The sequence below is a fragment of the Triturus cristatus genome, chromosome 1_2, assembly GCF_964204655.1.
Source record: "Triturus cristatus chromosome 1_2, aTriCri1.1, whole genome shotgun sequence".
Taxonomy (NCBI): Eukaryota; Metazoa; Chordata; class Amphibia; order Caudata; family Salamandridae; genus Triturus; species Triturus cristatus.
In genome coordinates, this window is record NC_140580.1 from 187,179,596 (window position 1) to 187,195,315 (window position 15,720).

Genomic DNA, 15,720 nt, shown 5'->3' on the forward strand with positions numbered 1-15,720 from the left:
GGGATTGCTTTCCTTCTTGCAGAAAGCTTAACTACTGACTCAACAGATTCAAAGGTTGAAGTATAATTTAACAAAAAAAAGTCTAATGCCCTTAGGAAAGTACATTCAGAACGAATTCGTCGAACAAATCATTTATGCAAGCAGCGCTCCCTACCCTTTGAAAATGGATGGTCAAGTTCTCGGAGACGCGAACCGGCAAATTGGATGAAAAGGGTGGTCTGTGTGTAGATGAATGGAAAGTCTTTTTCATGCAATGATCCGAGGTCTTGTTGGCAGAGTGGAGGTGAATACTGGAACTATCAGCGCACAGAAAGCTCATGCACAGCTGTGCTTTCTGAAAACCGCAATACTTTGTATGTAGATACGATTGTTGCGAATTATATACTCGTTTAATATTATCAGCACCATCACTTCAATGTCATTTCGTTTATTTTTTCTTATTTCCGTATTTCAGCTCTTTTATTCAAAACAATGGGCACATATCACTAAGTCATTACCAAATAAAATGTAATATAAACGCTAGAGATGGCTACAAAGTTTCTTTTTGGACAAAAAATTACTTTACAGCACAGGAATCTGATTTAAATATATACTGGTATGAAATCAAATGCCTTGTTTGGGAAGGTGAATTCCAAAAGAACTGTTCCATGGAACATAATGCAGAATAGACAATGAGGGACTTGGTGTACAGTGTCGAAGTGAGAAGCTTCCTAAAAGGTTGACAAGGTCAAATGAAGTAAAGCTAGATAAGCAAAGGGTGTGTGGTAGGAAAAATAAAAAACAACCTGAAAAACAAAATATATAGCATCCAGAACTATGAGCCTAGTATAAAAAGCCAAATTTCATTTTGCACAAAAGTATGAAGAATACACAAAGGAGAGAGGCTCTTGAGGAAGATGAACACGCTGTATCGAAACTTAAGAGTCATGAACAAGAAGTGTGGCTCAATGGTGGAGAAGTGTGGCTCAATGGCTAGAGTCTGGCCCGGACCAGGGTTCAATTCCCGCCTCGGCGGGTCTTGGGCTCAATTTCCCCGGACCCGATAATTCTCGCCTCGGTGCCTATTCTAATCATGGGTCTCACTCTGCAACTCTGGGCAATAGCTTGCTTAATCTCCACAACAGCCCCAAAAGCGCTAGGATGCCTGGCTTTCACCTTGGGGGTGCCCAGGAGTGGGCACTTCACAGGGAAAGGCCAGGAAGGGTTCCACAGCGGTATGTGCACAGCGCCTGAGAGACCCTTTCGGGGGTGTGCGGAGCGCTATATAAATGTACTACATTTACATTTACATTTATAACAAAGAGATTTGAGGGTGAAATGGTAGAGAAAGCCAAACTACCTTCATGACAGCTTATATCCCAACCATGGGTTCATAGTGGCACTTACACAATAGCAAACGGCACCATGCGCAAACAGGAAAGAGATGCAAAAGGAAATAGGTAAACTATTGTCTCCAAGTTTGACATATTTCAACAGTAAAGGTGATCGAAAGTTTAACACGTGTCAAAGAAGACTACAGGAAATACAATTCAATTATAGGTCTTAACAACAAATGTGTTCGACCTCACCTTCAAAAAACCAAAGACGCCCTACATTGACATATCAGCTAATGCCTTCTGCCACAGGGAGGCTGGTGCAGCCCATATCAATGGAATGTCCAACTGAAGTCAAACTTTTATGCGGGTCCATAAAGTAGAAGATGAAGGGTCTAAAGATTTCCAGGAAACACACATTTGTCGTTCTCTTGTTTGCATCCACCTAAGCTATCCTTTCAGATGTCAGCCAAAGTCTCTCACTGCAGCCTTGAAGTTCTTCTCTAGACACAGGAGGGTGTAAAAGGACTGAGAATTGGTTCTCTTTCTCTTCTGCCCACTGATTAAGATGCTGATTGCATTTGCTCATTCTTTCATTGCCTCTTCGATTGCTCCTTCCCAGCCTCACCAAGATTAATAGCAGCGCTCAAGTGTGGTCGCCCTTATTTAGCAAAGAACCCATGTCCTGAAATGTGGTCTACGCCTTGAAACTCACAAAAGAAAGTAAAAACAATTGTCTAAATGAATCCTTGAGTAAATGTTGACGAGAAGCTTGTCACAAAGCAGACCACACAGAAGGGATGTTGTGTGCTTTGTCCATTTATGGGGCACTGTTGCTGGAGCTGGCCTTGCTATGGCATCTAGCCTGACATATTGTAAGCTGCATGTTTTTGCCTCACAAAATAGACTTCTTCCATGCACCAGTAAAAACTAGGACCAGTGATGTGATTCTGCCAATATATTCGTTCAGGTAGAGGATCCGTTGATAAAGCGTTTGGGGGCATATTAACAAGGAACAGGGAAAATTAACGCTAAGGGCGCTTAGCGTTAATTTTTTTAACGCCCGCTATCGCTGGACAATATCGCCTGGCTATCACGTTATTAACAACGCTAACCGCCTAGGCGATAAAAAATCCAGCGATAGCGGCATTTTGGGAGGTTCTCGCTGGTAATGCAGCGATAATACTACAAGGATAGGGATATCCTTGTTGATAGCCCATGGTGGATTTAGCCATGTAATCCACCTCCCATTGGATTACATGGCTAAATCTGAAAATGAGCAGACGTAAAAAAGCAGTATTAACCGTGGTTAGCGCTGCTTTTTTTGTCTCTAACAGGGTTAGCGTGAAGCTTGATAATAGGAGAAATGTCGCTTAGCAACATTTCTCCTATTATTTTGCTCTGGAACGCCCACTTTGCATCTCATTAGAGATGCAAAGGGAAGAGTAGTGAAAAAGGGTGCTAACATGCGATTTTGCATGTTAGCACCCTGTTGTTGATAGGGCGATATTTTATCTCTGCTTCTTTGACTTTTAAAGCCAAAAAAGCGGAGATAAAGCCCTTGTTAATATGCCCCGTTGTTTCTTAAAATCTACAGTAGTGGCAATGACACTTCCAGCGTTTGGCGCTCTATCTCAGTTACCCAAAAGCGAAAGTTTGTGAGGGTGGAGACTGGGTGCCTGATTGATTGGTGGGTTTTTATATTTTAATCTCTTATTTTTCTATCTCACAATGCTAGATTTTATGACGAGGCTGTCTTAATAGCAAGGAGTACAGATAGTTGTGCAGTTGCATGCGTGATGGACAATTGCAATCCGGACAGATCTCTCAGTGTCATTGTGGGGTTTGTAAATGAATTCGTAGGGAGCTGCTTGGCAGAACAACATGTGTCCCTAAGTACAAAACCACGGAAGCAGAAGGCCACGGCCTACCTTTAAACAACCGATAAAGGCCTGCTCATTAGACAATAGCTGCAGTTGGACCTTGCCTGGTGATATTTGTTACTGCATGAAAATAATGCAAACATAAGAGCTAAAACAATTGAAAGTAAAGTGAATTATTTCTTATCAAAAATGCGGCACAACCTGCATACTTTAGTGCTGTGTTGCAGAGAGCAGCGCCATTCATCCTCCACACTTAGGGGTATATCATCAGGGCGGCGCAATAAAATTATCGCCGCTTTTGCGGCCGTTTTCGGCCGAAAAGTGGCGCTAATTTATTGCTTTATCAGCAAGGTCACGCTATCGCGTGAATCCTTGCCGTAGCGCCCTTTCCCTTAACGCCCAGCTTTGCATCTCTAATGAGATGCAAAGTGGGCGTTCCGTCCCAAAATAACTGGAGAAATGTCGCTAACCAACATATCTTCAATTATCAATGAAGCTAACAAGCATAGCGATAAGAAAAGTAGCGCTAACCGCGGTTATCGCTACTTTCCTTACGCCTGCTTTCAGGTTGACTTAGCCATTATATCCAATGGAAGGTGGATATAATGGCTAAGTCCACCCTGCCCTATCAACAAGCTATCGCCAAATGTTGTGCGATTATTGCTGGATTTCCAGCGATAATCGCACATTTGGCAGCTTGTGCCTGGAATTTTATCGCTGTTATGATAAGCGTTGCTGATAGCACGCTATCTCAGCGATAAAATTCAGCGTTAGCCAGCGATAATTATCCTAGCGCTAAGTGCGCTTAGCGATAATTATCGTCGGTTGTTGATGATATGCCCCTTATTTTCTAAACTCATGTTAAGTTAATAAACGGAGTTATTTGTACAAGATGAGAAACCTATAAATAAGCAACGACATGCCTTGCGTTAAAATACGAAACATAATTTAGAGACAGATGGCCTCATGCGTTTACAAAACCTGTGTGGAAAAAAATGGCTATATTTTTAAAAACACGATTTGCTGGTTGAACCCTGAACACAATCTCGTGTTGAAGGTGTCAGAGTCCGCACCTTCCCTTCTTGTTATATTCCTGGAAGAGATTCAGGCTCAATTTCTTTAAAACGAGATGAACGATTTGACGGAAAACACCCGGCCTTTTCCCGAGTAATTGGGCTCGGCTGAGGCCATGCGATTGACAGTTCTTTGCACACAGCTCTGCAATCGGCCACTTTTCCTTGTTTCATTGCAGCGCTCTCCATTCTCACTTCACAACGTGTATCAACCTGTCAGTGCAGAGTTTGAGGCCTTTTCTAAGTAATTGACCTTTACTTTTTCTGCTTTTCTTTAAGGGGGACATTCAAAGAATCAACCTTCAAGTGGATTTTGGCGATGGCACTGCAGTATTTTACGCGAACCTCAGTTTGATGGAGGAAGGAATTAAACATGTCTACCAGAACGTTGGGATTTTCCGCATCAGCGTGCAGGTGGAAAACAGTCTAGGATCCGACAGCGCTGTCCTCTACTTGCATGTAACATGTATGTTATGATTACCACAGTTACTTTTTATTACCATGCTTTAATTATCAAACGTGCTTTTGAAAGGAATACGTCTTAGTATTCTCTTGCAAGCGGAAATTATAGTTTTCAAGTGTTATAGCTATGAAAAGAGGGCACTCTGATGAATGCATCTACCTGTGGATTTCTCACTTTTTGAATATCCCCATGTGCCAGCTTGGATGTAAACTTTTTTATACTCCTTTCCCACGTCGACAGGGGGCTTTGATATCTGCATGGCCCTGCATGCGGCACCTCAGAATGTCACTTTAGGCATAAAGAGACCCCGTCAGCATGCAGACATTAGCAGGCGCGGCCCTTGCAGGTAAGAGCGGTGGGGCAGGGTGGGGGAGGACTCGACAGACGAAGACGAGGGAGAATTAAATAATTTTCCCTCAAAGTCATCTGTTGAGTGTACCCCATCCTGCCCCATTGCTCTTACCTGCACGGTGTGCTCCTGGACGTTAGTTCCCTTTTTTCTGTACCTCTGATTCGTAAAGGTTTTTCCCATTCTCTCCGTTTGGAAATTATTGAGTTTTCAATGTTTTTTTCTTTTACAGTGCAGTTTTTTGGAAAAAGTCGCTGCCTCAGTAGTTGAGTTTTAAAACCTGCAAGGACTGTGAGGGTCAGATGTCCATTACTCTTCACAGTCCCCTGAACCTTTGCTGCCCTTCAATGAGGCTTTGACAGAGCCAATCTTGGATATCTAGCAGAAACGACAGCCATCGCTGTTTCAAGGCCAAGAGTCAGACGATATAAGCCAGCTCATGGAGATCCTCTCTTCTTGTCCTCACATCCTGCACCAGAGAGTCTTGTAGTTCAAGCCTCATGCTGATCAAAGCTGAGCCCAGGTTCATTCCCCACTTTGCCTGCAGATATGGAGTCCAAGAAGATGAGGCAGTCGGCTAAAACTATTTTCTCATCTGGAAACAAGGCTCTAATACCCACTAATGCTACCTGTCTATTCGGTAGGTGCATCATGCATTGCTGGATTCAGTGCAGTCTTTTCAGAACTATTGAATGATGGACAAGCTGCAGCCCGCCGGTGTATTCATTTGGGACTGGATATGGCTGATTCTGTGGCAAGGGCAATGGCACTTCAGTTTCTAAGCAACGAAATGCATGCCTGAGGGGTTCTGGCTTTTCACCGGTTGTACATAACACCCTTATGGATTTGCATTTTGATGGCTCTCACTTATTCGGAGCCAAGGCAGATTCTGCTTTAGAATGTTTAACCCCTTCGCTGCCAGGCCTTTTCCCCCTCCTGTGCCACGCCCTTTTTTGGCTATTTGGGGTAGTGCGCACTGAGCCCCCTGTAACTTTTTGACCACATAAGGTATCCACGCCAAATTTGCGTCCTTTTCTTCCAACATCATGGTGATTCTGAAGGTACTCAGGGTTTGTGGTTTCCCCTGGAGGGGTCACAGAAATGAGCTAAATGCAGCAAAATGTAGTTTTTTGGGGGGAAAATGGGAAAAACGGGCTGCAAATGAAGGCATCTGGGTTTTTCCCTGCAAATGTTATCAAAAAAGGGTTTGTGGGGCTGAAATCACCATTTTCCCAGCTTTTAGGGGATACCAGACTTTTGTCAGACACCCAAAATTATTTACACAGTTTTGGCATTTTTCTGGGACATAGCCTATTTTTGCTATTGTTTGTGCTTTCAACCTCCTTCCAGTTAATGGTAGAAATGGGTACAAAAGCAATAATGGATCCTGGAAAGCTATAAATTTTAGAGAAGTAGACAAAATTCTGAATTCAGCAAGGTTTCTTTATACAAACTAACAGTTAAATATAAGGATAAATTGAAAATTTGTTGAAAAAAAGCGCCTTTTGTGTCAATGTTTTCACCTGTAACTTCTATTAATTTTGACAGCTCTTTGAAAGCAATATACCGTTACATCCGCTGGACATTACTGGTTGTGGGGATATATAGTACTTGTAGGTTCACCAAGAACCCGACGAACCCAGAGCCAAAAACTGAGCAGCAACTTGCAATGGTTTTTTATTATGTACCGGGTGTATAGTAATTATTCTGTAAAAATGTGTACATGGAAAAATCGGTATGAAAGACACCTATGTATTTCTGAAAGGGGAACAAAATATAGAGTTTAGAAACAGTAGATATTTGCATATTTCCGAAATTGGGATACTCATACTAGCATGAGAATTATCAGTCATTTTTTAGAATGACTTCTTTTTTACACAATGTCTTTCATTTGGAAGGCAGAAATGCATCGAAAGTCAATAGGTAATAACAGTTCCTTTACAAATCTGAATTACCCTAAATATCCCGATAAAAATGGTACCTCACTTGTAGGGGTAGGCATAGTGCCCACGACAGGAAATGGCTCAAAACCCAACATGAACACACCACATTTTCACAATGCAAAATTACCCTTTTTTAGCAAAGTGCCTAGCTGTAGTTTTTTAAACCTAGCTCTGCCAGCACCTAGGGAAACCTAGCAAACCTATACATTTTTGAAAACTAGACACCCAGGGGAATCCAGGATGGGGTTACTTGACTGCCTCCCACCAGGTTCTGTTACCCAGAATCCCTTGCAAACTTAAAAAATTGCCAAAAAAAACACCTTTTCCCCACATTTCTCTGGTGGAAAGTTCTGGAATCTGCGTGGATCCACAAATTTCCACCCACCCAGATTTCCCCAAAGTCTTCCGAGAAAAATGGTACCTCACTTGTGTGGGTCAGCCTAGTGCCCGCGACAGGAAATGGTGCAAAACGTAAGGTGGACACACCTCAATTTCGTAGCAAAAAATGACCCTTTTTTGGCAAAGTGCCTAGCTATAGTTTTTGAACTATAGCTCTGACGGCACCTAGGGAAACCTAGCAAACCAATACATTTTTGAAAACTAGACACCCAGGGGAATCCAGGATGGGGTGACTTGACTGCCTCCCACCAGGGTCTGTTACCCAGAATCCCTTGCAAACCTAAAAAATTGCCCAAAAAAACACATTTTCCCCATATTTCTGTGGTGGAAAGTTCTGGAATCTACTTGGATCCGCAAATTTCCACGCACCCAGTATTCCCCAAAGTCTTCCGAGAAAAATGGTACCTCACTTGTGTGGGTCGGCCTAGTGCCCGCGACAGGAAACGGCGCAAAACGCAATGTGGACACACCTCAATTTCGCTGTGAAAAATGACCCTTTTTTGGCAAAGTGCCTAGCTGTAGTTTTTTAACCATAGCTCTGCCGGCACCTAGGGAAACCTAGCAAACCTATACATTTTTGAAAACTAGACACCCAGGGGAATCCAGGATGGGGTGACATGACTGCCTCCCACCAGGTTCTGTTACCCAAAATCCCTTGTAAACCTAAAAAATTGCCCAAAAAACACATTTGCTCCACATTTCTATGGTGGAAAGTTCTGGAATCTGCGTGGATCCACAAATTTCCACCCACCCCGCGTTCCCCAGAGTCTTCCAAGAAAAATGGTACCTCACTTGTGTGGGTCGGCCTTGTGCCCGCGACAGGAAACGGCGCAAAACGCAACGTGGACACACCTCAATTTCGCTGTGAAAAATGACCCTTTTTTGGCAAAGTGCCTAGCTGTAGTTTTTTAACCATAGCTCTACATTTTGGAAAACTAGAAACCCAGGGGAATCCAGGATGGGGTGACTTGACTGCCTCCCACCAGGTTCTGCTACCCAGAATCCCTTGCAAACCTAAAAAATTGCCAAAAAAACACATTTTCCCCACATTTCTGTGGTGGAAAGTTCTGGAATCTGCGTGGATCCACAAATTTCCTACCACCCAGCGTTCCCCCGGGTCTCCCGATAAAAATGGTGCCTCACTCGTGTGGGTCGGCCTAGTGCCCGCGACAGGAAACGGCGCAAAACGCATCGTGGACACACCTCAATTTCGCAGTGAAAAATGAACCTTTTTTGGCAAAGTGCCTAGCTGTAGTTTTTGAACCCTAGCTCTGTCGGCACCTAGGGAAACCTACCAAACCCACACATTTCTGAAAACTAGACACCCGGGAGATTCCAGGGAGGTATGGCTTGCATGGATCCCCCAACGTTTCCTTACCCAGAATGCCCTGCAAACCTCAAAAGCTGAAAAAATCACCTTTTCACACATTTTTGTGTGGGAAAGTTGTGGCATCACCGGGCTGACACAAATTTCCTACCACCCAGCGTTCCCCCGGGTCTCCCGATAAAAACGGTGCCTCACTCGTGTGGGAGGCCCAAGTACCCGCGACAGGCAAGGGCCCAAAACGTATTGAGGCGACATGAAAATTGCCTACCTCAAAACGACCTGGTTTTGCAAGGGGGTCACCTGGGTTTTTGGCCCGGTGCTCGGCGGCCACCTAGGGGAACCTACCAAACCCACACATTTCGGAAAACTAGACACCCGGGGGATTCCAGGGAGGTATGGCTTGCGTGGATCCCCCAACGTTTCCTTACCCAGAATGCCCTGCAAACCTCAAATTTAGCTGAAAAAATCACCTTTTTCACACATTTTTGTGTGGGAAAGTTGTGGCATCACCGGGCTGACACAAATTTCCTACCACCCAGCGTTCCCCTGGGTCTCCCGATAAAAACGGTGCCTCACTCGTGTGGGAGGCCCAAGTACCCGCGACAGGCAAGGGTCCAAAACGTAGTGCGCCTCAACAGGCAAGGGTCCTAAACGTAGTGCGCCTCACTACGTTTTGGGCCCTTGCCCGTGGCGGGTCCTTAGGCCTCCCACACGAGTGAGGCACCGTTTTTATCGGGAGACCCGGGGGAACGCTGGGTGGTAGGAAATTTGTGTCAGCCCATTGATGCCACAACTTTCCCTCAGCCTCCACGCATAAAAAAAGCCTGCGTACTCGCTGGCGCCTAGTAGGATTTCTGCCCCCCCAGGGGGCAGATCAGGGGCCACTGCCACCATCTGCCCTCCCGGGGGGGCAGAAAGACTGGAATTTCTCTGGGGGTGGGGTTGGGTATTGTCATGCCCATTTTGGGGAGCCCCTAACCCTACACTAATAAAACAAAAAAATCCATGGTTTCTAGTGGGCATTCTGCACCCCCAGGGGGGGCCAGATTGGGGGCTACAGCTCCCATCTGCCTCCTGGGGGGCAGAAAGACTGTCATTTTTGTGGGGGGGAGGGTGGGGGCATTGGCGTGCCCGTTTCGGGCAGCCCACACCCTAAAAACAATTGCGCAAAAAAAATCCCTGGTGTTTAGTGGGCTTTCTGCCCCCCCGAAGGGGCAGATTAGGGGCCAATGCCCCATCTGCCCCCCGGGGGGGGCAGAAAGACTGTAATAATTGGGGGGTGGGGTGGGGACATGGGCCTGCCCATTTTGGGCAGCCCCCACCCCTATTTTAAAAAAAAAACATTCCCTGGTGTCTAGTGGTCTTTTTGCCCCCCCCGGGGGGACAGATTGGGGGCCAATGCCCCATCCCCCCCTCTGCCCCTTCGGGGGGGCAGAAAGGCTGTAACGGTGGCGGGTGGGTGGGGGTATTGGCGTGCCCATTTCGGGCAGCCCCCACCCTAAAAAAAAACTGAAAACAAATCCCTGGTTTAGTGGACTTTCTGCCCCCCGAAGGGGCAGATTAGGGGCCAATGCCCCATCTGCCCCCCGGGGGGCAGAACGACTGTGATAATTGGGGGGGTGGGGTGGGGGCATAGGCCTGCCCATTTTGGGCAGCCCCCACCCTAAAACAAAAAATGAAAAGAAATCCCTGGTGTATAGTGGGCCAATAAACCTTCTCCCCCCAGGGGGGGCAGAAAGGCTATAATGGTGGTGGGTGGGTGGGGGCATTGGCGTGCCCGTTTCGGGAAGCCCCCATCCTAAAAAAAAATGAAAAGAAATCCCTGGTGTATAGTGGGCTTTCTGCCCCCCCGAAGGGGCAGATTAGGGGCCAATGCCCCATCTGCCCCCCGGGGGGCGCAGAAAGACTGTGATAATTGGGGGGTGGGGTGGGGCCATTTTGGGCAACCCCACCCCTATTTTTTTTTTTTTTTAAATTCCCTGGTGTCTAGTGGGCTTTTTGCCCCCCCGGGGGGGCAGATTGGGGGCTACTGCCCCCATCTGCCCCCCAGGGGGGGCAAAAAGACTAAATTAGGCCAACATTATTTTGGGGGAGCAAAGGCCCTTGCCCAAGGGGCCGCTCCCCCCTCCCTGGTGTCTAGTGGGTGGATCCCTGCTTGGGGATCGCCCTCCTGTGGCGATCCCCAAGCAGGGATCCACTGGGGAGGGGTACCATTGGAAAGGGGAGAGTCTCCCCTTTACAACGATACCTCTCCCGTCTTTCTCCGTGCTCAGGGGGCTGAGATAGCCCCCTGAGCACGTACAAAGTGAAACTGAAATGAGCCTCTTGGCTCATTTCAGTTTCAGTTTCAGTGTAATGACGTCGGCGCGACATGTGTGCCGATCGTCATTACACTGAAAGCAGGGGGGGGGGCCTCGGGAGCTGGGGAAGCTCTTCCCCAGCTCCCGAGGCTATTTTCAGTAAAAGGGAATCCCTCTGGTGCCCGCACCAGAGGGATTCCCCAGGGAATGCCTCATGACGAGCTGGACTCGTCATGGGCACAGTGCGACTGTGCTCCATGACGAGTCCAGCTCGTCATGGGCACAGAAGGGGTTAAAGGTCAGCAAAGCCATCGCTCATTCATTGAGGATTCAGTCTCAGCTTAAGAAGTATGTGCAATTCAAAAGATTTTGAGGCTTCTCCAGAGGCTTTTCGTTTTGAGGGCGCCAACAGCTGAAAAAGCAGTAATACCCTCTATGAGTCTTATAGAGAGCGTGGTAGAGGAAGACAGTGGGCCATTTCCCCATCTTCCACCTTATCCCCCTCTGTTAACAACACAGAAAATCAGTCTTAGTTTCCCTATCTTAGACTGCTTTAAATGTGGGAGGAAGAGTGTCCCAGTTTCTGAATCAATGGAGGTCCATGACATCGGACCTTTGGGAGTTAATTATTGTAGAAAAGGGGTATGCGCTACTCATCCAAGAATTTCCCCCCACCCTTTCCGCCCGATCAAATTCACTTTCCATAGACCCTCTTCCAAGACGAGGTCCAATTCCTACTTCAAGAGGGTGCAGTGGAGTTGGATTCAGGTCAGGGATGCTACTTGCGTGTTTCCCTGCTTCCCAAAAAGAGCAGCAGTTTACGTCTGATCCTGGACCTCAGGATTTTGGACTGGTTTCTCAAATAGGAAAAGTTCAAGATGCAGATCCTAGTTCAGGTGCTTCTGTGCTTTAGAAAGAAGACTGGATGGTGTCTATCGACTTGCAGAATGCTCCTTTCACATCCCTATCTGCTGTCACACAGAAAGTATCTCTGCTTCAAGGTACGGTCCCAACGTTAGCAGTTTGTGATCCTACCATTTGGCCTCACTTCCACTCCTCGGGTCTTCATGAAGGATATCCAGTATTCCCTTACCGGGACGATTGGCTCATAAGGACCAAATCACCAGAGTTGGTGTTGCATCACTTGCAGGTAACAACTCGTCTGTTTGCTTGAACTGGGCTTTTCTATCAACAAGCCAAAATCTCACCTGGAGCCCTCTCAGCACAACTGGTTTATAGGGGCAGTACTTGATACAGCTATAAATTGAGACTCACTTCCTCCTCAGGGGGATCACAATATTCAGGCTATGATTCCGATGTTTCAGGACTAAGCCGTTACTCCAGTCCTAAAGGTTTTACGCTTGCTATTTTGGCTAGCCTATTGTATACTGTTGGCCACTCATGAATGCTAGTATTTGAGGGTCCTCCAGTGGTACCTTCGTAGGCATTGGTTTCAAAACAATGGATATCTTACAGCCTGTATCAAGATCTCCAGGGACACTGCAGTGGATCTTCAATGGTGGAATGTAACTGGAAATCTCTCTCAGTGAAAACCATTCCATCATCCTCATACAGTGTCCACAGTCATAATGGATGCCTGCACTCTAGGGTGGAGAGCTTATCTGGAGGATCTGGGGATCAGAGGCCTTTATTCCCTGGAGAAACAGTTGTTTCCTATTAATCTGTTAGAGTTCTGGGAGATATGTCTGGCTCTCAAGGCCTTCCTCTCATCCCTGCCAGTCAGTCCAAATCTTGACAGGCAACACTACAACGATGTGATACATCAACAAGCAAGGAAAAGTGGGACCAACTCTTTGTGGGGTACATTAGAAAAACAAAGGGGGAAAGCAGTTCATAAGTGGACTCTGTCAAGGTGGATTATCCTCTGTATCAAGATCTGCTACACCATGGCACACAAGGAGCCTCCTGAAGGTATTAATGCTCTTTTTCCTAGGGCTAAATCTTCTTCCTTTGCTCTGGATAGAGGGTTCTGGTTACAGATACTTGTAAAGCAGTGACTTGGGTCTCTCTTCACACTTTCACGAAGCCTTATGGTTTAGATTTCAAAGCAGCAGCAGCTGGCACAGGTAAGCGTGGCGGGGCAGGGCGTGGCAGGGGGGAAGCAGACAGACGACGGAATAGGTGTTATTTATTCATTTAATTATTCCTAATCTGTCATCTGTCGACTCCCCCCCATCCCACCCTGACCCACCCCTACTCCGCCTACCGAGCTTACATGTGCTGGACGCCGCTGTTCCAAAGTGAGGATGGACAGTCACTTCGCTCATTCTGTTTTACAAGATTTTCTTTTATAGACAGAGATGCAACTACCTCAGGTGTAGTTCCTGGGACTGATTTGGGATTCTACTCAAAAGGTGAGGAATTCACAGGTGGATGGATCCATCAGAGAAATAAGTTACTTACCTTAGGTAACCTTTTTTCTTGTGGATACAGTATCCACGTGCAGATTCTTCACCGCCCCACCCTCGTCGATGACTGTATATACCAAAGGAGCCTGCTTATGTATATTTTAAATGTATATGCAGATTAATATTTTAAAACTTTGATTTTTTAGAATAGAAAACTGCACATACAATTTTGATGTTAGTTCCATCTGCTCGCCTCAAAGTCATGTAAATAAATGGATTGAAACTGATGTCAGCACACCGATGTGGTCTCTTTATGGCTCCAGTGACATCACGTGGTGCAATGTGTGGAGCCATGTAGATACCAATGCACCCTTTTAACGTGGGAAATCTATCAAAAAAGTTTCCATGGAAGCTGGAGCATGAGTATATTTAAAAGGTGAGGAATCCACAGGTAGATACTGCAAAAAAAAGCATAACGGAAGGTAAAAAACTTGTTATTGCAGTAATAATGAGAGTTTACGAAGAAATGTAACTATGCCACTATAATACATGGGACTCTGCAATCCCTTTATAAAAAATGCTTATTATTTCTTCATAATGGCCAACATGTGATGCACCAAATCACATATTTTAAAGAAATTATATAGTCGCTCAACTGTAATAAATTATTACAGTTGAGTTCTGAGTCATAATGGCTGCTGCCAGATCCAGCAGCTGAGACGAAAGGCAGGTCAAGTTATGGAGCATACATAAAGCAGCTGCTTAAACAATATAACAAAACATGCCTCAGCTTTCTTGTGCGGTTTTCCTAGCTGTACAGTGACAAGCCGAAAAGAGATATTTCTGGCAACATGTTTATTTTTTGCACTTCTTATGTAATTATAGAAAAGGTAGCATTTTTCTGCATATTTCTGCACATTCTGAGTTACTGTGCCTTTTAAAAAAGAATCTGACTTGTATTAAACTGATTCTAATACCTTTTTGCAACAAATATCTAACAGCTTTTATGATGTGTTTAGTTTTGCACTAGAGAATCATTTTTGATTCTTCATGTTTATGAAACATTGTCTCTCTTTTCTTTGAAAGAGCAATGCAATAAGGTTTTAAGTGGTTTGTGGGAGAGGTGATGGCATGACCATGTATTATACAGAATAAAGTACCCTCTGTAATACATGAAAGGGACATTGCACGTTACATCAGAGTTTCATAACCTTAGAAGGAACTTATTCTCCAGTCTCTTTCCTCTGTATAGTCATGGAACTCCTAGGTGACTCTCAATATCTTTATAATGTACGGCAGGGGATACTTTATTCTATATATAACTACATCTATCATCTATATTGCCAAAACATATTTTTCCTCCAATGTGAGGGAGAAGTCAGCACTTGAGTAATGCAAAATCACAACCAGTTTTTTCGCTTTCATACATGGTGGTCTATGCTTTTTGTCGTTCTTCACCTTACTCACAACAATCTTGTTCCCATCTTAGAGAAACCAGTTTTGAAATGTTTAATTTTATTTATAAGTATTTATTATGTATACAATCATATGCAAGTGCATGCCAAAGTATATTCAGGTTACATCTTAATAGGTTGCTGGATGGCAGTTACCATAAACACAAATTCATAACAAACACAACTTTAGCAATCTTGAAAGAGCCATCTCTCCAGGACAGTGAAAGGCAGAATAGCAAGCAAAGAGTAAAGGTGTAGGCTAAAGGTGGTATGTTAGTAGTATCAGCCATTTGAGAGTGAGGTAGGGGCTGACTTTTCATTGTCATCCTGCATAGTGGAATGGGTATCTGAATCTCTGGTTTGGGCCAAATAAATTGTCAAGGGGCCCCAGATGTCCCAAGGCCAGGAGGATGTGGGCTGTAACTGCATATATATTTCACATTGGGTATTGCAATGCACTAGCTCTCCAATCCAGTTCTGTTTACATGGCACCTTCGGACTTCCCCAGCACATTGCTATGCATCTCTTTGCCATTAGGAGAGCTATCACAATGAATCTATGCAATCCTTTCGGGGTTTATTTTACAAAGCCCAGCAGGATGGCCAGGTGTGTAAGGTCTAGTCGGAACTCAGTCATATCTGCTATTGTGTCTGTAACTTACCCCCCAAAAGGCCTGTATCTCAGGGCAATAAGGCCTGGTCAGTGCGTGCACTGGCCAGGTCGACATGGCAGTCCTGGAGTGCACATAGGCACTGCAAGCAGGCCTAAGACATCATTTGAGCGCTACTCCTGTGGGTGGCACAATCAGTGCTGCAGCCCACTAGTAGCATTTGAATCACCAGCCCTG

At 45.3% G+C, this 15,720-nt stretch overlaps 1 protein-coding gene across 2 annotated transcripts in view; it reads left to right on the forward strand.

Moving 5' to 3' along the window:
• Nucleotides 1–15,720, forward strand: part of LOC146867033 (VPS10 domain-containing receptor SorCS1-like) — a 3,068,338-nt gene that overhangs the window by 2,677,169 nt on the left and 375,449 nt on the right. For both annotated transcript variants that reach the window (XM_085603449.1, XM_085603451.1), the window contains exon 19: nt 4,549–4,735. In XM_085603449.1, the coding sequence (XP_085459575.1) occupies nt 4,549–4,735 (187 nt within the window). The remainder of the gene's footprint in view (nt 1–4,548; nt 4,736–15,720) is intronic.